The following is a 27,627-nucleotide window of genomic DNA, read 5'->3' as shown; positions in this document are numbered from 1 at the left end:
TTTCTACTGTGTCCTTACTGTGTCCTTCCCCTTTCACACAAAGTGATTTTATTTTTTAAGTTTTTGTTTGTTTCATAGAAGCCCGGTTTAAATGGTTCACAAAGCAAGAAACAAACATGAGCTAGAGCCCAGTGAATACACGATGACTTAACAAATGCATAATATTGGAGGCTTGGAGAAGAAACTAAAGCCCAACCAATGAGCACCCCAGGGGCATCCCAGAAAGAGCTACTCCACTCAGTTAAAGCTGGAGACTCCAGATGTGGTACAGATGACAAGTCCCACATCAAGAGCTGTGTACCTCTCTCTCATCAGTTAAGTGAAAGTAAAAAAGGGAACATGAAGTTAAACAGCTATATCAACCAAGCCGTTTTAGTAAGAAGAATCACATTTAATGAGTTTCTTTCTTGCAATTTCAGATGCTCAAGTACAGCTGGTAGAAATTCAAAACAGCCGTAAACTGTGACAGACGGATACAAATAGTACTGCAGCTTAAAAATGATAAAAAACACCTGAAAAAAAGTCACACAACCCTCCCAAAAAAATTTACACTTTGAACCTAAGCCAGTTTTTGAAGATTCCCTTCTCCAAAGCTAGGATGAAGGAGGAAGAAGAGGAGGAAGAAAGTGCAGATGACCTTCCAGCCACAAAGGTCTCGCGCCAATGTTTATTCACTGTGCCTGTGGTGGTATGTAAGGGGAGATCACCAAGTGCTGATTCTGCGACCACCAAGAGATTCCTACAGAAATCCAGACCTCAGGCTAATACTGAACACAGAGTAGACCAACGAGCTGCATCAACAAAATAAAAAAACAAAACTCAAACTAAAAGAAATGGGAAGACCCCAAATAGCACAGATCCACATTTGTGAGGGGGGCAGGAGGAAAGGGCAAGAAGGGAGGTCTATACAGTAAATAGTTGAATGGTTTATGTTACAGATGACTGGCAGTTTTAAAGAGTCTCTTCCCAGCTCCATTGCTGCTCCAACCCAGAAGGGAGAACTGAAAAGGGAGGAAGAAAAGGTAGGACATCATCATGGAGCATGCAGGGTCAGAAGCAGCAGAGTGGGCATGCTCAAATAAGCCCCCGCCTCTTTTTGTAGTCCTCCAAATTCAACGATCTCCGAGGGGCACCATCTTTTGCTGGTGGAGCCTTGGAGGTGATGGCCAGCGCCTTAGATTCTGTTGGGGATAAGAGAAGAGTGAGGACCAAAATAAATGAGAACTACAGATTTTTACTTCTTGTCTTTACTGACAACTTCACCACAAAATCACATTTGGCTTCTCTGGTATGCATCAGGTTAAAAGTTAACATAGGCAGTATCTGGTTGCTTATCTTCAAAGGTAAAGCACATGCAAATTTCACTCCATCTGTTAACTTGCTTTCTGCCATGAAAAGTACTTTCATTTCTTAAGAAAACTACTCTGCAACATATTGAAATCACAATACACACACGGAGCCTTCCAGCTCAGATCTTTGATAGATCACCATCCCATAAGAATGGCAAGGACAAAAGAGACAAATAACGAGATGAAAGTAAGACTTCCTACCGATGTCTACAACACACACCTTACACACACTTTAAATAATCCCCATTCTTCCCATTCTTCCATTATGAAAGAAGACTGAACTAAACGAGATAAAAGTGTTGTCAAAAACACAAACACCACCCACACTTCAACCTGTATCTGTATTGTCTCTCTCTCATACTCTTTTCAGCCTCCTTTCTAGTTTTCAGTGTTCTTCTGTGCTTAGCCTTTGTCTGCTTGCCAGCTTCCTGAAATTTATAATTCGCATTCACACTCCTATTCTTGCCACCCTACCAAATTCTAGTCTTACATCCAGAATTCCAATCTTGATCTAGTTTGGAAAGACTCAACATCTTCTACTTTCCCTTCTTTATAAGATTTTAAATGTATGTCTAAGTACACCTTCATTCCCTTTCCCAATATTTTGGTCCCCATTAAGTTTTGCTTCAACACTACGGGGAATACAAAAGTCAGTGAACAGCAGCTTGATTTTTGAACCTGCTGCTTTACCAATACTTTATCCACATAGTGCATACACAGATTATGGAATAGGACATTACAGATACCCAGAGCTTATCTGGTTTCAAAAGTGACTAGACAAATTTGTAGAGTAAGTATCAGAACAGATATCAAAGCTTATTAAATACAACACATTCAGATGTTCCTCAAGGATTACAGCAGCCACAGATACTGGAAGAATATATCAGACAAACTCTTGTTACCTCATTTTCTCCCTAGGCATTTGGAGCAAGGATACGAGTATATACAGGCTGTCAGTGTAACACAATCCAGCTGCTCTTGTTTTCTCAGTGAACGTCACTAGCACACATACCTCTCCTCCTCAAAAATAAGATACTTGCAAAGAAGACAAACACGGGTCCTTTGCTCCCATTTTCAAAAGCCCACCATTGACCCTGAAAGAGTCAGGTTCTACCATAATGATCCGGGCAATCACACCCCCAAACTCAACTAGAAAACGTACCAGAACTGGGAACCTGAAGATCAATCTTTACATCAAAGTCGTGTACTTTGAAAAGATCTTCCGAGAGATCACTGGCTGATTTAGAGTTCACATCCTTATCCTTTCCTTGACCCTGGAAGAAAAATAAGTAAATTTCCAACCCTTATGTGTCTAGACAAAGGTAATGACAATACTTTTCACTCCAGCTTTCACCACAAACATATTTAGTTTAGCTTTCACAGTGCTGGAGAAACTTAAGTTTCTTTCCCTGTAGAAGAAAGAGCTGTTCTATAATAATGCTTTGCAGCATACTTATTTCTAGAGCTGAAGCATGCACATCTACTATTAGTCATAAGCTTCTAGAGCAAAGCTGCGATGGTAGGAGGGAACACGAAACAGAATCAGAAAATGAAACTTGCCTTACTCATGTCCTTTGGAGCATCTGGTAGTACACCAGATCCATATTTTGCATTTAGCTGTGCAAGGATGGCAGCTTGTACAGCAGGATCTCTGGACTGCAGGGGAAAATAAAACACTGTATGTTAAGTGGTGAAAAACTATACTGCCATTTTTTGAGACAGCGCTCATATCCATTAATATAAAACCAAAAGATGATCTAGATCAGTTAGCCCAGTCTTCAGGATCTTAGACATTTTAAGACATCCTGATACCTATGTAATGCATCTGGTACTACTAAACTAAAAATTTCCTCAGAAAGTCTTTCTTTGAGAAGATACCACATTTCTTGTTGATGTGATCTGATCCTGTGACTGGTCTTAAAACTGTCCTCGGGTAGGATTGCTTTTACCTTACAGTTCTGGCTGAAACACTCTACTAGTGACGAAATTATTAAAAGACTTTTCTTTTCATGGTAATAGTTGTCTACCATAATAAATCTACTCAACAACTATGATTCTTCTTTCTAGTAATTATTTATTTCAGGACCTGCAATAAAATTTATTTCCTTGTTAATTTGTAGAGACCAACAAGATCCCACTTGACTTTTTTTTTTTTAAAGTACTGATACCAGAACTGTATACTATTTCTGAACATGCTTCAAGTCAAATCATTTAGAAGAGCTGATCACTCAACTTTGTTATCCATCATTTATACAGCTATGGATTACAATAGCAGGTTTTGCCACTATCGCAGTAGAAGTTTATATTAAACTACTTTATTCATCACAGGCCTGAAATGTCTAGTCTCTTCTTTCCTTTCACAGATCTTTAAAGAAAATCTCAACCAACTAGAAGCAAAACTCACACCTAAAGAAAGCTGTCTTCCCAAAGCTAACTATATCTGTGTAATGGGTAATTCTACATATAAGAATTTGCTACAAAAATCCAAGGCAGAGTTGCACCTCCACATACATGCTCATATCACTCATGTCCTTTATGGTTTTATGGAGGAAAAAAAAAAGTATTGCTTTTTCCTTTTTGGGCAGTGAGACTAGAATTTCACTCAATTATATCTCACCCTGGAACCCCCTGAGCGTTGATAACACATGGCAGTTAGGAATGAATACAAATAACATTTTCCTTCCTAATCCCTGCATTACATTGGTTACCATTTTTCCACATATTGCTTCATTTGAACTTGAATATTGCACTCACATTAGACACTATTGTGGGTTTGCACTGCCGCCTAGTAAAGGGGTCCATTTGTTGGTTTTTCATACTGTGACTTTCAGCCTGAAGAAGAAGCACATTGTTTTGCAGTTAGCTACTTGCATGGTTATAAATCCTCCCAAAGCACCACACCCATGCAGGTACTCACCAGCAATATATAATATCAAGGTTAGAGAGACAAAAATAGTAACAGCATTACGGACCAAAAAGATTTTGTAACACCCACAGTCCTACACTTCACAGAACAAAACTGTCCTTACTGAATACAACAGAATATAGCCACCTAACTTGCAAGGTAACTGAGGCTTAAGTATTCATTAAGAAGCTTAACTATTCTTACTAGAAGTGTCACCACAGAGAATTGACTATTTTGTCTGCTATTTCATTCTCTGAAGTCTCCTTTCCAATTTTTTTCCCCCTTACAGACTGTGCTAAGTCACTATTATAGTCAGTAATCTCCTGACTGAGTTTATCATAAAGATAAAGCAATTAGCTTAAAACAAACAAAAAATCACGTCACTTGCCTATATAAAAGGTGTTATAAGATCATTAAAAATGAGTAATTTCATCATGCAATTATCTTGCTATGCGTCATTTCATCTCTCTATGCACAGAAGTATTAATTTGCCATTATTTACCACGAGAGCCTTCTCAGACTCAACGATATTCCACTCTCTATTCCTCTGGTTGATGTAACTGCAGAAGAAAAAAAATAAGAGGGGAAAAAGAAAAAGAAAGTGACTCATTTATCAACCTCTATAAAACAAAATGCCCATTAGCATTTTTATATCTCCGTCTGATTACAAATTACACTTTACACAATACAATTGCTATCCCGGTTATGAGTTTTTATTTTTGACAGTTTTAACTGAATGACACATAAAAGGAAGTGGAGGCAAAATTCAGAAGTATCACGATATAAGTTTCATGAATACACTATACAAAAAAGGAAACAAAGCCTTACAGCTAGATCACTACTGATTTAACTGATTTCTCTGTGTGTGTTGGTTGATACTATTTTAGAAAGAAAATTCCCAATAACTGTTTCTTACCTGATTGCAGAAATGTTTTTTGTTCGCTGACGATCCAGGGCTTCTGCTCTTTCCTCAAGTTCATTAAGCTGATCTTGAATCTGTTTGGCCTTATCTTGGTCCCCCAAGTCCTCTGCCATGGCCTTCAACCAAACAATAATTCATTAGGCACTACTCTTTACCACAGTGCCAGTCAGAGAAATGAGTGATAGATGCACAAATCAGCCAGCTAACCCTATTCCAGTTGCAAATGTTCTAACCCCATATACTAAGAATATAGTGGAGAGCTAAAATTTCCCTTCAACTTAAAGCAAACCTGGCCCTCTCATTCTGAAGAATTCCATGAACCTTTGAAACCCCTGAAAGTAAAGACAACTTACGTACGCTAGCCTCAGCATGACTAGGACAACTCATTTAGATTAAGTTTTAATATTGCTGTTTGTCAGCCCAGGAAGAGACCGATTATTTCTTCGATTGTGAGTTGCCACTTATTTAAGCAAGTTGAAGGGTCCCCTACTAAAACATCAGACAGCCAACAGTAGCTTATTATGCCACCTTGTGACAACAAGAGGCAATTGCACTCCTCTGCACTGTCAAACTGTTTACAAATTCATGCAGAGTAAAAAATGACCAAACACTACAGTTAAGTCAAAGAATATAGAACTAATGATTAACAATTCTTTGTTTTCACTCTGCATGAAGCATAATGGTCTTGAAAAAGGTCTGCACTAACAAAAACAATGCTTTATATCTTTGTCCTCAGAGATATTTAAGACTGGTTGTTTACTTGTCTTCTGGGCTTTGACTTCTCAGAACTGTTAGGTCTATGCATTCCAGGAAGTTTACACATAAAACAGTTTAGGGGCAAGTAAAACCCTTCAGTGTATTCTTTTCAATACAAATTACTGGTCATAACAAAGTAAAAACTCAGTCAACACTGAGCAAAAACAATTTAATACTAGATTTGAAGTCTAGTAACTTTTGAGTGTTACTAGTGAGTACCCTGCAAAAAAGTTAAAATTAGTTCCTGAAGTAAAACTACTTAACTTCTAGTATCAGCTAGTATCGTTGGCAATTGTCCTTAATGAAGGAATGCAACAGCTTAAACTGGATTCTAAGTGTTCTGAATCCAGCAGTGAACCTTGAGAGCCGCTTCTTAACTGCATAGTTAAAGTCGAGCTTACTGCTGACTTCTGCCAAAATCCAGATGAGCTCCAGTTCTTCTAAATCAAAGACTGCATTAAGCTTGCAGGCATCATCTCATCTCTCACCTTCTCCTTTAACAGCTGAGTTTTCTTCATAGCATAATTTGGAGGGGCTTTTCTGAACCTTTCCTTCTCTTTCACAATCTGTAAGACCAGAAGAAACAGCAAGGATATGCATGTATGAAACGTCTACTTTAATACTTAGTAGAAGCAACAGATCAGTATCACCTAAGAAATGTACTTACTGCCACAGAATTTTACTCATGCTCTTTCTCTGCTGCTGTTTTTAATTTGTGAGTTGGTAATGAGTTACAGCTCCATTCCCCACACTTACAACCTATAAAAATCTGATGCTAATCACATTCGGTCAATATGAAGCAAATACCAAGCTGCAGAAACTGTGATAAATGCATCTATGACGATGCTGTTAGCTTTCCAGAACATAAGAACTAAGTTGCCACACCTGGGTTAGGAGTTGAAAGCTCTGCAACACAAGTTGACGAGGAAGGTAACAGGGCACAAAGGATGAAGCAAAGCAGCAGTCAGAACCAAACAACATCTGGATCACCAAGCTACTCTATCCAGTTATGCAATTTAGTTTTCTCCTTAGGAAGAAGATACCACGATAATTGTGATTTGTAAGAGCTAGCACTCTACTCCGTACGTTCTTTCCAACTTTAAGCATTGCAAGAGCCTCACTACAACATGCTGTTTACCTCCTCAATGTCCTGGTCATTAAACTTGTAGTTGAGGGCTTCTTTGATGGACACTTCCTTCTTGTTTATCTCATCTAGCGTAGGTAGCTGCATTCCAGCAGAGAACATCTAAATACAATAACAAGTTTAGTTTTCACTTCGAATACTGGAAGTGGAAGGCTGCTTAGAAGAAATTGAAGTCTGGCAAACTTACCGCTTCCTTCCACTTCATGAACTCACTTTCAGTAAATTCCTGATTTGAGACAAACTCCAAACGAAACACACGCTGATCACTGCCATGCCTGCAACAAGAAAAATGCAACATCCCTTTCTTATGGTACAGAGCTGTGATATTTTATCTTTAAGTAATAAATTGACCCATGAAGTCCTGAAACATACACTTAAGGTTACTCTTGTGTCATGTGCTATATATTCTTAACTTCAGTAAGGTCTGACAGAGTTCAGGAACCTAAGTTAGCTCTTAGTACCAAACAGTAATACAAAGGAATACTTGACAGCAAGTCTGCAGGAAACAGTTAAGCAAGTAATACACTCAGTAGTAAAGAGAAGCAGACTTAAAGTCATAGAATGCTTCAGGTTGGAATGGACCTTAAAGATCATCTAGGTCCAACCCCCCTCCCTGACAAAGAGTCCCTTCTCCTGCTTTCTTTTAGACCCTCTTTAAGTAATCGAAGGATGCTGTAAAGTCTCCCAAAGCCTTCTCTCCTCTAAATAAAAGAACCTCAACTCCTCCAATCTGCCTTCATAGGAGAGGTGTTCCAGCCCTTTTATCATCCTCAACTTACCTCACACCTGAACGATAAGTACCCTGTTTGGTGACCTATCACATGATCTTAGGAAACACAAAGTTATTTCATGTTTGGACCAGTAGAAATCCCCTGTAAGCAGTACTGAATTATACATTGCTGGAGCCAATCCCTGCATAATTTCTCATTCATTGGCTAATCAAGGGCCAGTAAGCCTTAGAGACTACATTCTGTGGAGCACTACCAGCTGAACTACCATACTGCTACTAACCAGTACTAAACGTAGTTGTCATGGTGTAAATTTCAATCAAAACATGAGCTCTCTCCTGAGGTAGCCTAGAAAGCTATTCTATGTCATGATGGATTTAGATAAGACTTTTTTTTGTTACTCCACATTTGCACCCACATCTATTCTCCACATACTTATGTTCTCCCAAATGGTTAATATCTTCTTGACCTATCTTACCAGGATGTTTTGTATTGGAACTGTTAAACCTCATCACACAATCCTTTTAAGGGCTGTAAGAACAACTGAGAAATATTATACTGTATTCAGCTTCTTCCCTACAAAGTACTATTTCTGTCGTAACACATACACCAGACCTCATCATGTATGCCTTTTGAATGATGCACATTTCTAAAACCTGATTATAGCAATGGTGGTGAAAACATAGGAAAGAACATGGCAAAGTTCAATAGGCCTATATGAGCAATCATGGGTTACTAGTGCAAATAAACTGATTGGCAGTCAACACAAATACAAGTCCCTGCATGAGATTTTTTATGATTTAATTATGCATACGTGTTAGAAAACAAGCAATAAAACTACAAAAAAAAGCATCCTAACAGTAAGAGTCATTGCACCGCCCGATTTGTTATTTTAGCTCTCATCTCCAAACCACCCCGGGAGCACTGAATGTTATAAGGACACTGATTCATGAACTGATGAGCGTTACTTTGGTTTCTTACCGCAACTGCAGTCCTTTGTTTGTCCGGGTACCACCAAGTTGGTAAACCTTTGCGGTCTCTACCACACCAGTTATTTCAGCAACCTATATGCAAAAGAAAGGATGCAAGAGATTTTTGTGTGTGTGTTCCTAGAACATACCTGACACGTTTAAGCCTTTTCACTAAACATCAAAAACCTTATTCTTATCAACAATTCTAACTACATCAAAGAAAGTAGTACTTTTCAGTGTACATTATCAGGTATTGAATCAGCTCATCATGTATCACCTTCGAGTTGGAAGGCTCTATAAAAAGCTTGATGCATTTTTGTATCTTTTCAGTCTAACTTCTAGCCAAATTATGTGCACTTTCCTGTTTTCTTTACAGGAAACTAAACTAGGGTTAATTGAATGTTCCAAATGAAATACACCATAGCTATCCACATACTAAATGCAGCCCTTCTGGGGACCATTTTAATGCGATTTTAGACAATATTATTGCATCCTATGATTGCGCAGTTGGAGCAATGAAGCAGAAAAACAAAACCGCGTTCTAAATCACCTTCTATTCTGAAGCTCACTGATGTACTAGAAACCCTTTGTAAAGTGAGAACTGAGACCACACAATAACTTGGGAATATTCCCAGAAATAAGGAATGACTCTTACTCATCCTTACTTAGTCAAACAGAGTCCTGAACTCTAGTTTGCAATACAAATGAAGAGATAAGACAGCATGAACCAAAGCTGAAAGAACAGGCTTTGTTAGTGCTCCATGCTCATGGTACATACACACATGTATATGTCTTGTCATCAATTAGTTTGATTTAAAGGTGAAAACTTGGAAACAATTTACTGGCCTCATTGGTCCCATTGATTTATTTACGTTTAATGCAGTCTCCACTCCTCCTGCACCAATTATGCTTTCTGGTTATAAACGTTTAATTTAATTTTATTTTTTTTTTACATTAACCACCCAAGCAACCATAGGTACCACAGTTTATACTAAGCTGCAAATACTGTATTACAGAAAAAGAACTAAATCCTTTGGAACTGAACTCACCCGATAAACAGGTTTGCTGTTGTGATTTCCAATACCAATTCGGACAAAGCAACCAGTGACTGTCTTGGCAAAGAAGGGCATATGACACCAGCGTTCCAGCTTGTGTCGTGATAACCGTACTCGGTTCAGTTCTTCAGGCAAGGACACTGGCTGGGATTTAGGAGGAATTTCTTCTTTCCTGATTTGGTAAAGTTGAGAAGGAAGAAGGATGATTATGTCTCTATTTTTTCATGAAAAAGGGGCCCTGAGCAAGATGCTGCGTAAATTCTACTTAATAAAATTACTAGTAAAGGAATTAATTCATCAAGCTCTAGTTGGCCATAGATATATTAATCTTGCATTACACTTTTCTTAAGGGATACTAAGTCCTAGTGACTATACTTGTTACCCACTACCTCTGCTACCACAAAACAGACGCATGCACCAAGGCAGCTTATAAGCTAATGCTTTAAAATAAGTCAGCATATCTTTCTTATCTGCTAATATGCCAGGGTTCTGTAGCTGCTGAACTATAGGACTACACAAATCTGAAAACAGTGTAAATGGGGCTCAAGGCAACACCTTAGACACACTGATCTGCTCCCAATCAATTCTCTAAAGTAGTATGTACCTACATAAGGTGATTACCTGTGTTAATGAACGCATTCAATAATCACAGTCCAGCATTTACTACTTACTCTTCCTCTTCATCAGAGGATGAGGATCTGGATGAGCGATCACTTTTCTCACTAGACTTGTCATCCTCTTCCTCCTCTTCATCGTCAGAGTATACTTCACTAGTTTTTAATGGCTGTTTTTTTGCAAGCAATTCAGCTGGGGAAGAGAGGAGAGAGAACAAGGAAAAGCAAGCTGTGATTTTTTTTTTTTGATGAAAGCTTTCTTTTAGAGATGAAACCTCATTGATTAAAAAAGTTTAGAAAGCAGCAGTACAACAGATATATCAAATGTAAAACTGACAGCTAAGTGCCACATGATTAAAATCAATGATAGGCTAAGAATGCCATTATATATAATCAAACTGAGAAACTAAAATAATTTAAATGTATCTTAGATCTCAGATATATTTATCTTCTGCCTCCCAACACAACTGCATGTGCCATACAAGATAGGCATAAGAATTCAATATATACAAGTTAAAACTATCTTGATTGAACACATTTTTGTTATGATACTTTTTTCCTGCGTATAATATTTGGGGTGGACCACAATTAAAACCCAGCAGTAAAACAAAAGAGGTCATGTTAAAAGTCCATGGCAAGAAGGACAAGATGATGTGCCAATGAAACAATAATCAAATGTATACAAAATAGTGAAAGTACAATAAACATGGTTTGGATTATTCAGAGATTAAATAAGAGAAGCTAAGCGACCAATTCAAATACATGAACTAGATATAACTTAGTAAGTGCCATTCAGTGGACTAATAAGAAAGTTTGCTTTGTTCTCAGACCATTCCGCACAGGGGAAAACAATATGAATAAAGAGCCAAAGGTGCAAAGTAATTTCCTAGGTGATTATGTTGGTCAAAAGACCAAGGAAGATGCAGAGAGGGAGTTCATTCATCCAAGACGCAGGATTACTACATTAGTTAGGAACAGATGGTAGCACTCAAAATATTGTAATAAGGTCTCAAAAATTTATAGTTAATGCAACAAGCCTTCATACCTGTTCTGTTCTTCCTTTTCTCTCTTTCTGCTTTTAGCTCTTCCATTGCCTGAGACTTCTTGTCTAGTTTCTCATCCCGCTTTGATCGCCGCTCTTTGTTATGTGACATGACCTAAAAACACGCACAGAAAGTCACTCCACATTGAAGTGCAATTCATAAACTTTTCATTTTAAACATTTCAATTCATAAAAATTGAAACGAATTAGAACAGCTTGTTTGCAGACCTTGAAAACTTAAAATGGAAGCTAACAACAAACTCAATTTTAAAATTGTGGGGCTTTTTTGAAGTTTGCTTTTTCATAGTCTAGAGAAGGGGAAATTGATCTGAAGCGTATTTCTTTTTTGTGCTTTGTATCAAAAATAATTAACGTTTATTCCTCAACATTTCTGCCACCAAGTTTTAGTCCCCAAACTCCTCCTTAAGATAATTAAAAAGACCTAGAGAAACAAAATTGAACTAATTCCATAACTAATAAATCATGAAGAAAAATTGGATAAACATTAGTCTCACTGACTACTATTTCTGCAAGGCCAATACACTTCTTTTGTCTTTCCTGAAGACAAAACATCTGTTAAGAGTACTAAAATCAGAAACAATGCAGGTCTTCTAATATTTTCCATTTCTTACAGGTCTATCAATAAAAGCAAATAACACAGAATGCAGCTTCTATAATGAGTATAGGATGCAGTCATTTAAGTCAAGTCGTTTCTGTAAGGCACCGTAAAAGAACCCTGCACACAATGGTTTTATATTTAGATCTGTATGTATACATACATACGGATGTATGTATGTCTACATGCATAGTATGTAGATGTCTACATACTATGTATACATATATGTACACACATATAATCCATATATATATGCACATACATATGTGGAGCTAAGAGGTGCCCAGAGATGAGACTCATTTCACCTAATATGTGCCTGAAGGAAAATTCATCTTACCTAACTTTATTTAGGTGTTAGACACCTATTTCACTAGAAAATAATGTAGGCTGAATTGCCCTCTGGAGATGTCCTCCTCTGTTGCACAGAGACAAGTGACAAGTGCAAACAACTAGTTCGTTGACTGTAAGTTAGGCAAGATGAATCCCATCCTATTCTGGGAGTGTAACTGCCCAGACTTTTTAAGTTAAGGGTGGGATCTCAACTTAGAAAGTCAGCTATTTGAGAGTATAATTCAATTACACAGGCCTCAACCCACCCCCCGCCCCCTCTCAGCCCCCCCCCCAAAAGGTATCATCCCCTTTATGCTACAGATGGAAAAACTATAGAATTACTACTTAGCATTACTTCTTATAATTACTTCCTTAACATTCAAGCTTTGCCTTCACACATCATTTAAAAGGCTGAGAAATTTCTGGCCTGCTCTCTCAAACCTTGACTTGTAGAAAAGCCTGCATGCAAAAAAAAAAAAATCAGACCACATGACAGGTCTCGTCCCAAGAACTTTAGATGTAGTCACAACTACTTCTTTGTTTTGCATTTTCCGTTGAGTTATCAGTGCATTCCACAGCAGGCCAAAGATGTTCATCTCTTTAAATCAACTGAAAGGCTAAAGATAGCTCGAGCATCTAAATGAACCAAATTCTGACCTGCTTACCTTGCTGTTTGACATTAAGGGTAAAATGGCAGGGGTAAGGAGAGGCAGCATCCCATCCCCTGCTGCCAAGGGAAAAGAGTTTATTACTACAGGCAGTTTCATTTCCTACCTGGGATTCTTGTATCTGTGTGAGTTTTTTCTTCTCCTGCTCTTCCTCTTGCTTTTTCTTTTTCTCTTTCTTTTCTTTCTTTTTTGCCGTTTTTAGTTTCTTCTTGATTTCAAACCTATTAGCAGATATTTGAACAAAAAGAGTAAGTGAGAGAACGCTCCCTCCCTGAGTGAGCAAAATACCACTCAGATGCTATGTGAACAACTTATGCTATCTTATATGGTTAGTAAACCTCAAGGAACACTTCCACTGCTAGGAATGATAGTTTTTATGCTGTTCCACATTTCCCATCCCTATCTTCTCTCTTCCTCAAGAAAGATAATATAAAAAGAAGCTGACCACAGAAAGATGAAGGCTTACCAAAGGCGAGAGCTAACCTGAAGGGCTGGGAAGATCACGTAACAGAATCCCCAGAAACCAACCCGTACTTTATCTTTGCCAGGAGAACGATCACTGCATGCTGCCTCCAACTATAAAAACATTTGGCTATTTCATGTAACTTGAATCTTAACAACTAAAAACTTGGTTCTTTAAAACCATTATTATGCTAGCTTTTTCCTGTTCAAACTTGACCTTTCTGCTGGCATTGGTCTGAATAAGAAAAAAGTCATAGCGAGTACTCCTTCAGCTGCTACAGCACATTCCATCAGGCTCAGGAAGTTTCTTTCTGTGATTTAAGCACTTCCATTTCTAACTTCCCTAAACTTGTCATCCTGAAATCTCATTTTCAGCCCCTGTATTCAGAAAAATAGTGATTCCACTGGAACCGTCCTATGACAGATTCTACTGCAGCACGGATGAGATGTTGCTTTAGCGAAGTGTGCATGTGAACTAACACAAAAAAAACATCAAACCAAACAATCAAACAAAACCCACTTATCTTCCAGTAACTGAAATTTCAAATGTGTTATCCACGTGCACATTACATGGTGCATTCGTTTCAGTCCTTTACAATTGGATTTTGTAGACAAGAAACTGAAATGCCAGATGAGATTGTTGCCCTTTTATGCCTTAAACATGAAGCATAACACACAGGGCACAGGCATCGTACCACATGCAAAGTCTGCTGTAATCCCAATAAACTGCCAGGAAGACATATATATAGGCAGCATTTTGAAAGATTCAACTTAAGTGAAATTGCTGTCATTCCCAGCCTCCACTTATTTCTACCTGCCAACTCCTTTACACAGAACAGGACAAACTTGTTTAAGATTAAATCAGAAACTCAAGCTTAAATTGTTTAGCTCATTTATATCAAGTTTTCTCCAGTGGTCATTTTAAAACCAAAACATTCTGTTACCATGGCCTATGAATGAGAATCAGAGAAGTGGTGGCCTTTTACCTGATTTAGGTCCAACCTTTCACCTATTTTAATCCCTTTGAGGAGGGCAGCAGACTAGAGAAGAAGCTGAAAGTAGTATTAGAAGCACATTTAGACAGTGCTTTAGCTATGGTTTAGACAAATGAGTAGTTAATTGTACTGGCTTGATTCACATAACAGATATTAGTCCTCTGGGGAAATTTCTCAGCAACTAATAGAAAAAAGTCATTGAAGAGGGAAGAAATTGGCCCAGACTTGCCCCACTTTCACCAAATCTTTTGTTAGATGTATGGGGAGGAAAAAATACTACAAAGAAACTGCCTGACAGGGCAATATTATAGTAACAAATAAAACTACAACACCTATGGTAGAAATCCACAAATGACCCCTTGAATATGATGTCTAACACCACTCACTCTTCTTCCAACATCCCTCTCTTTTCTATTAGTCTTCCAACCAATTTCACATCCACAAAGAGGTAAACCTTAAAACTGTTCCGTGCTTCACCACTGTCTTCTGAAAAGTTGCCGAAGCTCTTATGCGCCTTACGCTTTGTCTATTTCTAAAGTATCAGCATCTGATGGCCAATACAGAAAAGACAGAAGAGAAAGCAGTCCTACTGACTCTGTTTAGACACCTAGTGTCTAAAATGGTATATACACAGCCAGAATAGTAGTTGGCAACCACACCCATTCAACACCTAAGAAATTTCCAGAAACAGACATTTCCAAGAACATGCAGGATTTCTGTTACACACTTCTAAACTAGCCTTAAGGACAATTGATATGAAAATCTACCATGAAACATCATTTGCTTTAGCGTGCTGAATGCTTGGACCCCAAACATGAGAGCCCAGTCAGCAGTCTCCATACAGAAAAGTCCAAATTAAGAATAAAGAAAAGCTGTCTGTAGAGAAATAGATCAAGCATTCAGCTGGAGAATATTTATCCTGAAACACTGGACACTTCCATCTCAGTTTTCTATACAGCAATAACTATGAAAAACAATGCGGGGAACAGCAATTTCACGTGAACACACACAAAGTTTCTTTGCTTTACAATTGACATTATGCGAATGTTAGTCAGACTTCACTGCTTGCAGTCTGATGTGTTGCCTAGCTGTTTTCCCCATTTTTCTGCCCCCACCCCGTTAAAAAAACAACCACCAACATTTAAATAGGCCATCTGCAAGTCACAGAAACAGAAATTTGAGTTAGAGTTCCACGTCTAATTCATAGAAATGAGAAAATACACATTTTGTACAATATGAAATACACAGAAGATGTTATATATCACTGTTAATGTGTTGCATTTAGTTTCAGCTGTTTAACTGAGCAGTATGTTGCAAAGGATTTAATTCAGAGCTGTTTACAGTACACCCTGTATGAGTTTACTATCAAATACCGACAGACCAATTTACCTTCTCTTTAGCACTTCTCTCTTCTCTATCCGGTTAAACAGTTCCTGTTCTCTCTCCTTTTCTGTCATCTGTTCCAATCGAGCCCGGTCTTCTTCATCTCCCATAAGATCTTCTCCATAGCCATCATGGAATTCCTCATCTTCAGATGAAGAATCTGAATCCGAGCTAGATGAGGAGCTGTTGCTTTCTGAGTCAGACACCTCTCCTAAAACGAAGTTACAAGACAGTGAAATTCAGCTGGGGCAAAGCCCAACCACTTCAGTGCAGCACGTTAAGCAAAGGGTATTGAGAACGAATTCTGTGCTTGTCTCTCTTTCCTAAAAGTATGCATATCATGAAAATTAAACCTACAAAATAATTTAGTCCAGAAAGACATACCTGCTACAAAAAATAATGAAACAAGTAGTTAAAAGAAACATTAGAAAATGTTAAATAAAAATTCTTAGTAGAACAAGAAGATTCTAGGAGCTCTTTTGATTAGTGTTAGGGTCTGGAGGTTAGAGTTCTATGCCTACATACTTACATCACTTAGCAGTTGCTTGGACACCCATAACTTCTAAGTGCATATGTGCACCTCAACTGCCAGTACAAAACACCACCAATATTCCTTATTTTATAGCAACTTGAGCAATCAAAATCTGTCATTTGAAGACTGCAACAATATGAATTGCTACATCACAAGATGAAGTTAAAAAACACTACTCTTGTAACTGGCAAAGTCACGATGCTAGCTCCATCACTCTAACAAGTCCTCCCCATTTACATACTGAACACCTGAGTCCCCAGCAATATTGGGTAACACCACCTTTAAACTTGATCCAAGTCCAAACACTGATTATCTCACCTAATCAACTGCATTACACCAAATCCCAAAAGCAAACAGATACTACAATTCTTTCCTCCGCTTTCATTCAAGCCTCAGTATTTCTGGAAACTTCCCGCTTTGTAACCATACTGTCAACAGCCTTGATTACGTGTGCTTATAGGTACAGGTTCAGTCACATCATGCATTGGTCTGTCTCCACTGTACTTAATATTAATAAACTTAAGAAAGCATGTGAAGGATCTTCCAGTCTTAACTTTGCTTTTTAGTATCAACTGAAATCGTAACTAACCACCTGCAAACCATCATAGCCACAATAAAAACATGAAAGAACACAGGAAGTCTGCCTAGCATAGGAAAATATTCAGCAGTCATGTAAAAAAAAATCTGACAGTTGTTGTCATGATTTTTCTTCAATTTCAGTATAAACGTGCAAGTATTCTGATTCAGAGAAAACGTAAGATAAGCTCTTATTTGCATTATGTATCACACACCTTTCTCCTTGCTGTCACAATTTTGGGAAAGCAAAATACATCAATCAGAAGAAAATGCTACCCAAACTACAGATGGTACAAGCTTGAAATAAGAAGAGAATTCTCTGGGAGAAAGTCAAGTAATCAAGTATGTTGTACACTCTTCAGTTGAAGCAGTATTTGGCAGTGTTTTTTTAACGGTGCACTTACAGCAATGCAATGTGGAATTACATTATTCGTACTTTAAGCCGTGGCAAATTCAAGTCATCCAGACTACCAGGAACACAAAGAAAGCTCTCTGAAGGTTGTCTTTAACATAACCATTTATTTTTACTCTTCAGTGTGTGCAAAGAGGTAACTTCACTTGGAATTATGCTCTAAGTAGGTGCAAAGGTGTTATCTTACCCTCTTCAGGTGCTGAGCTCTCAGCTGAGCTGTCTTTATCTGAGCTGCCTGAAGAGGCAGCTTTGTTTGTCTGTTTCTTCATGGCTCCTTTCTTCTCTGCCTTACCCGCTTTTCCTTTTTTCTTGTTTTTAGAACCTCCAACAGTCCACTGCAAGGTAAAAAAAACAAAACAAGAAAGAGATCATGAGACAGGACCATCACTCTTTCCTCCCTCCCCAAAAACACTGGAGTAATAGTCTGATATCTGACAGCAACAAATCAACCGCACAAAAAGGAAAAAAAAATGCCAACAGGTAACTTGTTAAATTAAATCATTTTATGGTGGCTTTTTGTTGTTGTGTTTTGGTTTTGATTTTTTTAAAAATAAGTTAGCCCTGCAACCCAAAAGTTGGCAGAAGAGTCCTTTTGAAAACAATCAAGACTTCAGAGTTTAGTCTGCAATATCCACTGGGGAAAGAAATTACTGAAAACATTTTCCTAAGAAAACAACTTAAATAATAGGAGTCTAACTGTATTTGTAAAGGCTATTTTCAGTTAAATACTATGAAATGGAAGAAGCAACAAATGTGTTTCCAAAATTAGTTCACCGAAGGGCAAAATTTAGATTACATGAATGCACACCAATTGCATGAGTTTTTCATAAATCTCAGTTTTGGCAGGAGTTCACAGTACCTGTGTAATTTTTAATGCAACAAACCAGTAGGATACTCAATCACAGACAGTACTAACACCTTCTGCACCTTATGTACAGCGCACAAGTTAATAATCAAATCAGAATCACAGTTAGGAAAAAAAAAGTCTAGGCTTAATTCTAATTTTGTCTTAACATTACATCTTCAATTCAGGCTGCAGTTTCCAAGTTCAGACTTTATGCCAGCACATACGCACAGGCATCAACTTTAAACACCAGAGTCCCAGGAGAGGAGGCAGTATTAACTTTACCATGCAATTCCTAGTTATATTTTTCCATTGTCCTAACCACCTGGGTAAAGCCAGAATGGAACAGAAGCAGTAACGACTATTTATGCATGATTTTAAGGCTTTACAATATTTTGCACCTCACTACTTCTAGAAATTCTTCTAGGGGGAGCCTAGATTCCCTCTTCAGGGATAAGATATTTATTCTGAAGTGATCTATTTTGAATGTTATCTTCTTCATACCTGTATATTACTCACACCCTTCATGCACATCACCTGTTCAAGCAGGCAGTCTACCCTCCCCCCAAGAAAATTATAAACAAAATCCTAATTCAAATAAGCAAAGATTCTTTGGCATAACTGAAATCTTGCACCGAAGAATAGTTTAGTTAAAAGAAATTTTTTACATTTGACCTCTGTTGCATACAAACCTCAGGCTCCATCACCTTTGACTACTACTTTCTGAAGAGGCGCCACCTTTAGATTGTTTTGAACCGTGGGGTTCTCCAAATAAAACTCAACCCAGCAGCCAGAAGCCACCACCTCATCTCTTAGTACCCGTAGAATTTCCTAGCTTTTGATTACACTCACAACTGGCTTTGTACTGTCCATATTAGTGCTCACTTCATCATCACCTGTACGTGTCAGACATGCATTCAAATTTATCTGCCAAAGAGCAAGCAGTTCTCTTTTCTGCGGTAAAAGCAGAGCTACCTAGTGGTGAGCCTTTGATTGCAATCTGTTCCCCAATCCATTATGCTCCACAGGACAGGTGAGAAACTCTGCTCACAAAGCATCTAGCTTTATATCAGCCTGAGCTTACGTTTAAGTCTTTACTGGCTCCCATATTCAGGTTTCACTTGTTCAGTGTTCCAGTGCTGCTGCCTGGCTTCCCCAGTATTGCCAATAATTCTCCTGGTCAATCATGCCCAAGTAAATCAATGAAGACCAAGCCTGTACACAACGCAAACATGCTCAGATCTCAACATCATGGAATCACCTCCTAGGACTAGGATAAGTGCATTTTGACTGTTAGTTCAACAGCTCACCTACTGCTAGCAGACCGATGAAAACACAAGAGTGAGAGTGAGACTGAGCATTCACTAGGGAGGAGCAGAGCCCTCTGAACAAGGGATGCAGAGGTGCTTCTTTCCCAGAGCTCTGTCACTTTTTAGTGTTCCAACACTGACTTATAGTTTGCTCTTTAGCAAGTAAAAATAAAAACAGAGAAAGCCATATTATACGCACAGTTACATCAAGACCTTGAGAGGTCATGCTGAGATTAAAGAAGTTAAGATCAGATGGAAACAGCAGGACTTCAGTAGTTAAGAAAATGTTTAATAGCTGTAGATACACGCATTACAGAGCGCTGTTCTCAGCCTTCGACTCACAAGCAGGCTTGTGGAGGGACCTCAGAGCCTAAGAGATGGAACTGAAGAGAAAACTGGGTGTCAACTTCTGAGCAACATCAAGAAATCTGTCCTCACCTAGGAATTTTCACTTTGGTTTCTATTAGACCCTGGAGATTACACTAACTTGCTGTGCAAGTGACAATTACATCTTTCAAGTTACAATAACAAGTCACAAAACCTGCCGGATTCAGTGCTGCCATAAAGCCAAGTTTTTCCTCAACTGCCTCACATACTTCAGGGGCTTTTCAGCTACCCAGTCTTTCATGAACGCCTGGTTATTCCTGCAACCACTACAGGACAAAAAGAAGGATTGATCAAAACTTGAGGACAAATAAGTCACCTAAACCAGGACATACGCAGTGCAAGGGCTCTTTTAGGCTCACAGTTTGCTCTGCAGACTCGGGAACCATCAGTTGTCATTTGGATACTGAGTGGCCACTCAGTGTTATTCAGCATAGGACTAGCCAACACCAAGTTTCTTCTTACATCAGAGGAAGAGATAGCAAAGTTTAGCAGGTCGGGGGGTGTGAGGAAGAAATAAGAAGAAAAAGCAATACAGGAAAGCCATGAGCTCCTTGGCAGCTTGCAGCCCAAACCAAAGTCCTGAGCCCCTTCCTCATGCTCTAGGCACACCTGCAGAGATCAGAAAGGCAGCCACACGTTCACATGTAACACCAAGTAAAAATGCACACCCAGCTAAGAGTCAGCAGCATTTGGTTGTTCTGCTTCTCTTCCCTCTATCTCAAACAGCAAACAGTAACCATAGTTTCCAAAAATCTATCTTCTGCTGCAGCTTCTCCAGGCTCCTTCTTCCATGCTCTGATCAGGTAGAGCCAGTCAACGCTCCTCACATGCTGTCCACAGCCATGCCTCTTTGCACAGCCCCTCTGGTCACCACTGCCTCCACGGCCACCAGCTGGAACCCTCCATGGTTCCAGATGCAGCAAGTCAGTAAACCCAGGCAGAAGTGTGCTGTAACATTGCTTTCTGCTTATTGTACAGCACAACTCAACAACAGAACATTATGGCTCAGTCACAGGAAGCAGCCAGAAAACATTTCAGTTTCTCCTCCTGCTTCAAAGGTTCACAGTGCTCATCACTCACATATTTCCCCAAGTTGTCCAAATCAAGCCCCAGTACCCAGAACGGACTGCCAATAACTAAATGCCATTAGAAATCCACCAGATTTAGTAGTTAGCTTCTACAAAAGCAACTACACAAGATGACTGAGGAAAATCATTTATAGTTCAGCAAACCTAGAACACGTTTCCACTACGGAGATTAAATGAGATCGAGGTGAGGGAAAAAAAAGTGAGCTCTGAGTACAGTAGCCTGAATGCGGTAGTGTTTTTACTGATGCTGCTCAGATAGTCACTATTCTCTTCTATTCACACAGTACCCAGATGTATTATCCACTGAAGTTTTCTTTTGCAAGCAGGTATTCTCCCTGCTTTTTACATCCAACTGAGCAGAGGTGCACAACTGATGTCACCAGCCTGCCCTTGCTGTATTTTTCCCTCCTGGATACGTCTTTTATAAAGAGCAAATTATAAGCCCTAACTTCAAAACGAAACAGATCCCTTACCAACATGTTCCTTTCTAGGCCAGATAAACTTACACGCCATGACAACACAACAGCTTATGTGTGGGAAAGTACCTAGTGTTAGCCCAGCTTACAAACTCTCATCTGTTCTTCTCCATTAATACCTGAGGAAAAAAAAAAGGCAGTCCTCCATGCAAGCCATCACACTGCATTTCCAGCCTGAAGACAACAGCAGGCAGCGGAGACGTTACGATACAGCAGTGTTTACTGTCTTCAGGGCTTCTCAAAGCAGGGAGATCTCTGGAGAATTCCAAGAACTACAAGGAAGAAAATGCTCTCTGCAACTATTGTGAAAACCAAGAAGTGAATAGAAAACCCCCATTGCTTCTCTTGCCTTTCAGTCTGCACCTGTCATTCAGGGGGCCCCAAATGACTCCATGATGACAATAGTCCAGCAATTAGGAAACTTAAAGGGCTGTGCTAGGCAGGGAGAGGAGACTTGAGATGTCAACACCAAAAGGAAAAGGAGACACAAGCAGGCAGAGGAAAGATGTTCTCAAGTCACATTAGAGGTTTTGCCAGGAACTGGCTGAACGAAGGTTTCAGGGGTCACAACTCACTTGGTCCTCCCCCTATTGTCTGAACAGCACTCAAATCAACTCACAAAAGGTAACTAAGAAAAAAAGTATACATATAATGGGTTTAATTTAAATTAAGCTGCAAGTTAACATTTACTCTAGAATTATTTTGAGATGTCCATGTATTGAGAAACATGGAGACCTACTGAATAACAGCGTGGAGACAGTGAATCCCAAATGCCAATGAAGAAACACATAACACGTAATCAAAACAAACCTGGTGATGCTACCAGCTGTAAAAACCCACAAAGTTTTATTTTAGAAGCCTGGACCAAACAGCTGGAGATGGTGACAGCCATAAAATACTTGGCCAGCATATGCCTTGCATAGCTGTCACCAAGACCATCATCCAGACCAAAAAAAGCTTAATCACTGCTCTAGATATGAGACAGTGCCTCATGAACGGACTGTTTTCAGCAAAAGTTGCTTTCTTGATACAAAGGAAGAAGTTCCTTCCCTGAAAATTAAATAAATAAAATCACATATCCAATTCAAATAGCTATGTGATCCTGCATCTGGAGCACCCTGCTCCACCTCTGAGCTCTTGCAGACTCTCATACCCTGTAATCCACACCCCCATAAGTTATTCCCTCACTAGGTTGGGATTTGAAGTTACTTGCAGACCAAACTTTATACCTGTTTTGTTCCCAGCTGGTTTACATTACTTGTGTGTGTATGTTAGCCTCCATACAATTAGTCTGCACGATCCAGATTTGCACTTTCACATTTTGGGGTGTGCGTGTGCGTGCTAACAGCAGCAACTCCCTCTTTAAGGAAAGCTTTATTATTCTCCATGTTAATAGCTAAAGAAAGCTGTCTCCAAGGAAATCAAAATTACAAAGCACACAGCCTGGACACTTGTGTACAGGAAGATTAAACACACACTGCTTCAAATTCTTTAAGCTTGAAAAATGTACGTATGGCAAAGGCCCCACCAGACTAGAGAACCCACTCAGTCTTGGAGGCCTAATTAAGCAGTGTTATGAAATAAAAGCACACAGTGAAGACATTTAGCACAGTAATCTCTATAAACCCACAAAAGACGCCCCCAAAACAGAAGGAATACATGTAGATTTCTGCTAATCTGTGGTTTACCAAAGTGCTTGAACTTGAATGCAGAAAGTAGATCTAAATTTTCAACTCCTTTCCTAATAATAGTGGCACAAAGCCTCCTCCAGGCAGACTGCTATTCAGGACTGACTTACTGCCTGCACAAACTCTAGGCACTGTTTCCTCTGTCCCATAGCTATTGGGAAATCTTCAGCCATGCCACCTCCTCCTGAATCTGCACATTTGCAAATAAAGGCCTAAAACCAGATAATCAGTAAACTCCAACCTAGTAACAAGCATTCGTGATCTAACTTTTCATGTCCCAGAGGTATCTTCTGCTCTCACCCTACAGATGTTAAAAGGCACAGACAAACCTTCACTATGTTAGAATGAGTGTGAAAGAACACAGTCTTATACCAGCATTGCCAACAACAAACCTTTCAGGAGAAAGTGTATTGCTGCTTTCTGTCTAATCTACACTGATGTTAGCAAAGCTGTTTCAACGGTCATCCAGGCTTCACTGCACAACAGAGAGGATCCTCTTACTGTGATCAACACTGCTGGGATAAAAAGAAGAGCAAGAACCCAGAATTAGCCTACCACAACTGAGGAATACCATCCATACAATGTCTTCAAGATGCCATGAGGGTAGCTTGCTGACACACACGCCCCTAGCACAGTAGACCCAGCAGCAGTTTGGCTAACAAACTGGTTACACAAACTGGTTACTCGTCGCAAGCTAACGAGTTGGGACAGGGGGCCCTGGGGTGGTCATGGTCACACGCTGCTCCACAGATAAAGGAGCAGTTTGTCTCCATGTCTCTTTGAGAAGGTGGCACTTCTTATTGCAACGGCCTGCAGTCATTGCTACTCATCTGTTGTCTGAACAGTGGTTCAGTCAATTTGGTCATGCGTGCTCCACAGACACCAGGAGATGATCAGTGCACACCTACTAGTTTGCTGACTGTAACTCACCTTCAGTCCCTTGGCTAGGTGATTTGATTCACGCAACACAGGTCTTTGAAATGTTATAGAGCCCAGTATCTGCACCATGAACACCTGACGTGGCCGTGAGATTTCACAAAAGTGCATTTGCACTAAAAACACAATGGTGACAAAGGTCTCATGAAATCCCTTGGGCACCATTGTATACATGGCATAATTTGTACAAGTTCTTGTTCTGTAATTCCAAAAATGCATCATCTCTCTCTACACTACGTTCCCCCAAACTTTCCTCCCTACAGAAAAACAAAACGCAGTGTTTAGCTTCCGAAGCAGAGATTTAGACTTCTTTCCTGTACGTGCAACATACTGCTTATCCCAGAACATTTTGTGCTTGCCAGGAACCACAAAGGATGCACACACTACAATACCTGCATGGAAGCAAATGCATGATTAAGCATATTTGCCGAGGGCAACAATTTCCATGCTGTTGCCTCCAAGTCCTCATCTTACAGGAAATCCAGTAAAACCGTTTCAACTTTTAGACCCCTGCTCCTAACACCCGAGATTGAGCAAACTTGAGACCAACCACAAGAATACTGAGCAAAACCAAAGTCACTCATGCAGGAACACCAGGCGGGGAGTTGAGTCTAGGGATGCACACACCCGAGTGGCTGGAAGAAAAACTGTCATAACCCAGCCCATCTCACCCTGCTATGACAAGGAGCAGTTCAAAATGCATATTTTAGGCACAGGAATAGAAGCAAGTGTCCTAATTACCTCTTCTCTAAACCTTTCCCTCTTGCTACAGGGAAGCCAAAGAGAACAGTATCAGGAAGAAATGATACACAGATTAGAAAGTTTCCATTGCACACCCTGCAACAAAGATACTCCTGCATCTGCAAGTCGGCAGGTATAAAAATTTGATTTTTTTTTTTTTTGAAGTCAAATTTTACTTCAAAAATCACGTTTTCCTAGCACATTCATGAAGACACATATTGCCATACTCCACATTTAACGGAAAGGTGGACCTCATTTGTAGTTCATATATGCTAAAAATATATTTATTTATTCTCTCCCTTTTCAGAGATAAGCATAGTACAGAAGAGTTCATAATCAAGGTGCTCTCCACACTCAAGTCTACATTTCCAGACAAGTTGGTCCCCAGGCAGCGTGCTGTCAGATCAGAACACAAAGTTTCAGGCTGAGCGGTCACCCAGTAACACATGTAATGTCTATAGTCTGTTCATAATTTTCTCATCCCGTGTGTCTGAAGCACACACTAGATACAACAGTTGCTATTATCTCTCTTTTAAAAACTAAGTGCTTGAAACAGAGTTCAAACTATATTTATTCCAGAAGCACCTCAGTAAGAATACTAAACTACCGAACGCACTAGAACGCGAGCGTTCTTAACATGTATTGGAAGAATTCTCACCAGAATCTTGAGTTCTCTTCAGTTTAACAGTTTATTGTTGGCCAAGCCTGTGCGTCTTTGAGTTGCCACAATGAATAACTCTTGCTGTGGCACCAGGGAACAGAGGGAAGCAGCACAGCTAAAGTTTTTAAGAACAAATGGAGTAAGAGACCTCTACATAGTACAGATGTCTTCGCAAGCTTTCTGCAACACTACAAGAAGATCTTTTTATTCAAATAGCTACGTGACCAGTTTGTCAGATCCTCTGTTTTAACACATCAATTTCAATTTTTGCTTATAGATGGAAACAGAGGCTTTTAACCAGCTCTAGAACATAGCACCAAGACCAAATAATAAAAACAGATCTAGCAGATATGCACTCCTGTGCAGTAAGTTGAGAAAACCCTAGAAAAAAAGTAATTCTAAACTCTCAGTTGCTTCACTTTCTTCAGAAATGCCAATAAAAACACACTGTTCTATGTGCAAATGGTCAGACAAGCTACTTCACAATATGCTTTTGCTACTCAAAGTAGCAAAGTAGAAGTTCTAATGTTTAATAGTCCCACCTACCCTCCTCCTCTCTGAGGAGGAAAGCTCTCTCCCAAAGCCAAAACCCACTCCCTTGAATTCAGAGTCCAGGTTCAGCAACTTCATTGTTACTTCAACCACAAACTTCACACAGGAAGAACACTAGTTATAAGCAGACAGATCACCAAACCATTCAGACCTTACGAACACAGGATCGTAAGGATTCAGACCTTACGAGCAGGCAGTCAACTTTTCTACAGCCATACCAACTATTTCGTGTGCAGTTACAATTCTAAGCTTATTAATTACAAGAAACCAAGAAGAATTTGAGTACATAACCTCTGAGCAAAATGGTTCTCTATCAGTTTAATCAACAGCTCGTCCCACTTTATAACATCAGCAAGCTAAACATACTGTATGATACATCCATATCTTCCATATTTCCATCACATAGATACACTCAGACAAATAACCCATAGGAAGTTCACTGACAACATAACCTACTCACCTCATCATCACTGTCTGACGTCTCAGAGTCTGAAGATGCTGTAGGCTTGCTCACAGGTGGCTCCTTTTCTTCAGAGTCGCTGCGTTTCCGTTTGGCCAATGACAAGAGCTCCTGGTGTGAAAAAAACATGTTTGTTTTAAAACATCGCTATTAGTTTTACCATTTCAGGTCAACGCATACGTACCTTCTCTGTGATATTTGAGCACATCCCAGTAACACAATTATCCCTACCACCTAGAGAACAAAGTCTACCATGTTTCATAAATACATACACAAAACTCTGCGTAATACACCTGAATATTATGAAAGGATTTTTAAAACTACAAGCCATAAAGAGAAAATGCTACTGCCATCTCTTTCTTGATATAAAGAAGATACAACAAATTACTTCCAGGTCTTTGGTATTTATATACCACATTATTAGACGATAATTAAAAAGAAAACTACATAGTGTAGCACTAACCCAAAAAGCCAAATGCCACTAAGGAGTCTAGTACAATAAATACTTGATCAGTTCCTTTCTTTGTTTCAGAAGACATTTGCAACTATACACTTACAAAGGAAATACTTTGAGTGTCACCAAGATATCATGGCTGATGTATTTAGTAAGACCATTCAATTCCTTTTCACCATTCCTACTTGCCACAGAACGCACTTAAAGCTTTGGACAGACACAGAGCAGGCACCAAGCTCAAAGGCTGTAAAAACTAAGTAGAGCTGTTCTCTAGGGGAATCACCCTCAAAGGCAACACAGGCCAGCAGAAAGAGCTAAATGGCTTGCAAATAGTCTCATCATCTGCTGTTCACAGCTTGTTCAGATGACAGAGGGAGGCAGTAGTTTAAAGCAATCATTTCTGAAGCTGCATTACTGTCTTCGTAATCCACGACAAATAATTTAGTCTTAAAAACATTGCTTTGGGGCTGATGAATCTTAACTGTGAGGAGAAATAGAGCCACACCAACTTCTGCAGTCTTGGGAAAACAATACTGGATTGGTCTGCATTAGTTTCAAAACTGGAAGATT

At 39.3% G+C, this 27,627-nt stretch overlaps 1 protein-coding gene across 2 annotated transcripts in view; it reads right to left on the bottom strand.

Annotated features, from left to right (window-relative positions):
- Positions 1 to 370: 370 nt before the first annotated feature.
- Positions 371 to 27,627, bottom strand: part of RTF1 (RTF1 homolog, Paf1/RNA polymerase II complex component) — a 28,738-nt gene continuing 1,481 nt past the window's right edge. The window contains exons 1-18 of one of the 2 annotated variants that reach the window (XM_072038734.1): positions 26,604 to 26,714; positions 23,646 to 23,765; positions 17,648 to 17,795; positions 15,947 to 16,151; positions 13,207 to 13,321; positions 11,490 to 11,601; positions 10,502 to 10,637; positions 9,825 to 10,002; positions 8,786 to 8,868; positions 7,264 to 7,351; positions 7,071 to 7,178; positions 6,421 to 6,498; positions 5,171 to 5,292; positions 4,757 to 4,814; positions 4,104 to 4,181; positions 2,910 to 3,005; positions 2,512 to 2,623; positions 371 to 1,181 (exon numbers count right to left, since the gene is read on the bottom strand). In XM_072038734.1, the coding sequence (XP_071894835.1) occupies positions 1,075 to 1,181; positions 2,512 to 2,623; positions 2,910 to 3,005; positions 4,104 to 4,181; positions 4,757 to 4,814; positions 5,171 to 5,292; positions 6,421 to 6,498; positions 7,071 to 7,178; positions 7,264 to 7,351; positions 8,786 to 8,868; positions 9,825 to 10,002; positions 10,502 to 10,637; positions 11,490 to 11,601; positions 13,207 to 13,321; positions 15,947 to 16,151; positions 17,648 to 17,729 (1,758 nt within the window). In that variant the 5' untranslated portion in view covers positions 17,730 to 17,795; positions 23,646 to 23,765; positions 26,604 to 26,714 and the 3' untranslated portion in view covers positions 371 to 1,074. Of the gene's footprint in view, positions 1,182 to 2,511; positions 2,624 to 2,909; positions 3,006 to 4,103; positions 4,182 to 4,756; positions 4,815 to 5,170; positions 5,293 to 6,420; positions 6,499 to 7,070; positions 7,179 to 7,263; positions 7,352 to 8,785; positions 8,869 to 9,824; positions 10,003 to 10,501; positions 10,638 to 11,489; positions 11,602 to 13,206; positions 13,322 to 15,946; positions 16,152 to 17,647; positions 17,796 to 23,645; positions 23,766 to 26,603; positions 26,715 to 27,627 lie in introns of those variants that run through there. The other variant, XM_027458107.3, reaches the window with a different exon arrangement.

Source organism: Anas platyrhynchos, chromosome 5 (genome assembly GCF_047663525.1).
Source record: "Anas platyrhynchos isolate ZD024472 breed Pekin duck chromosome 5, IASCAAS_PekinDuck_T2T, whole genome shotgun sequence".
In the NCBI taxonomy this organism is placed as follows: domain Eukaryota; kingdom Metazoa; phylum Chordata; class Aves; order Anseriformes; family Anatidae; genus Anas; species Anas platyrhynchos.
This window is presented reverse-complemented; position numbering and strand designations above follow the sequence as displayed.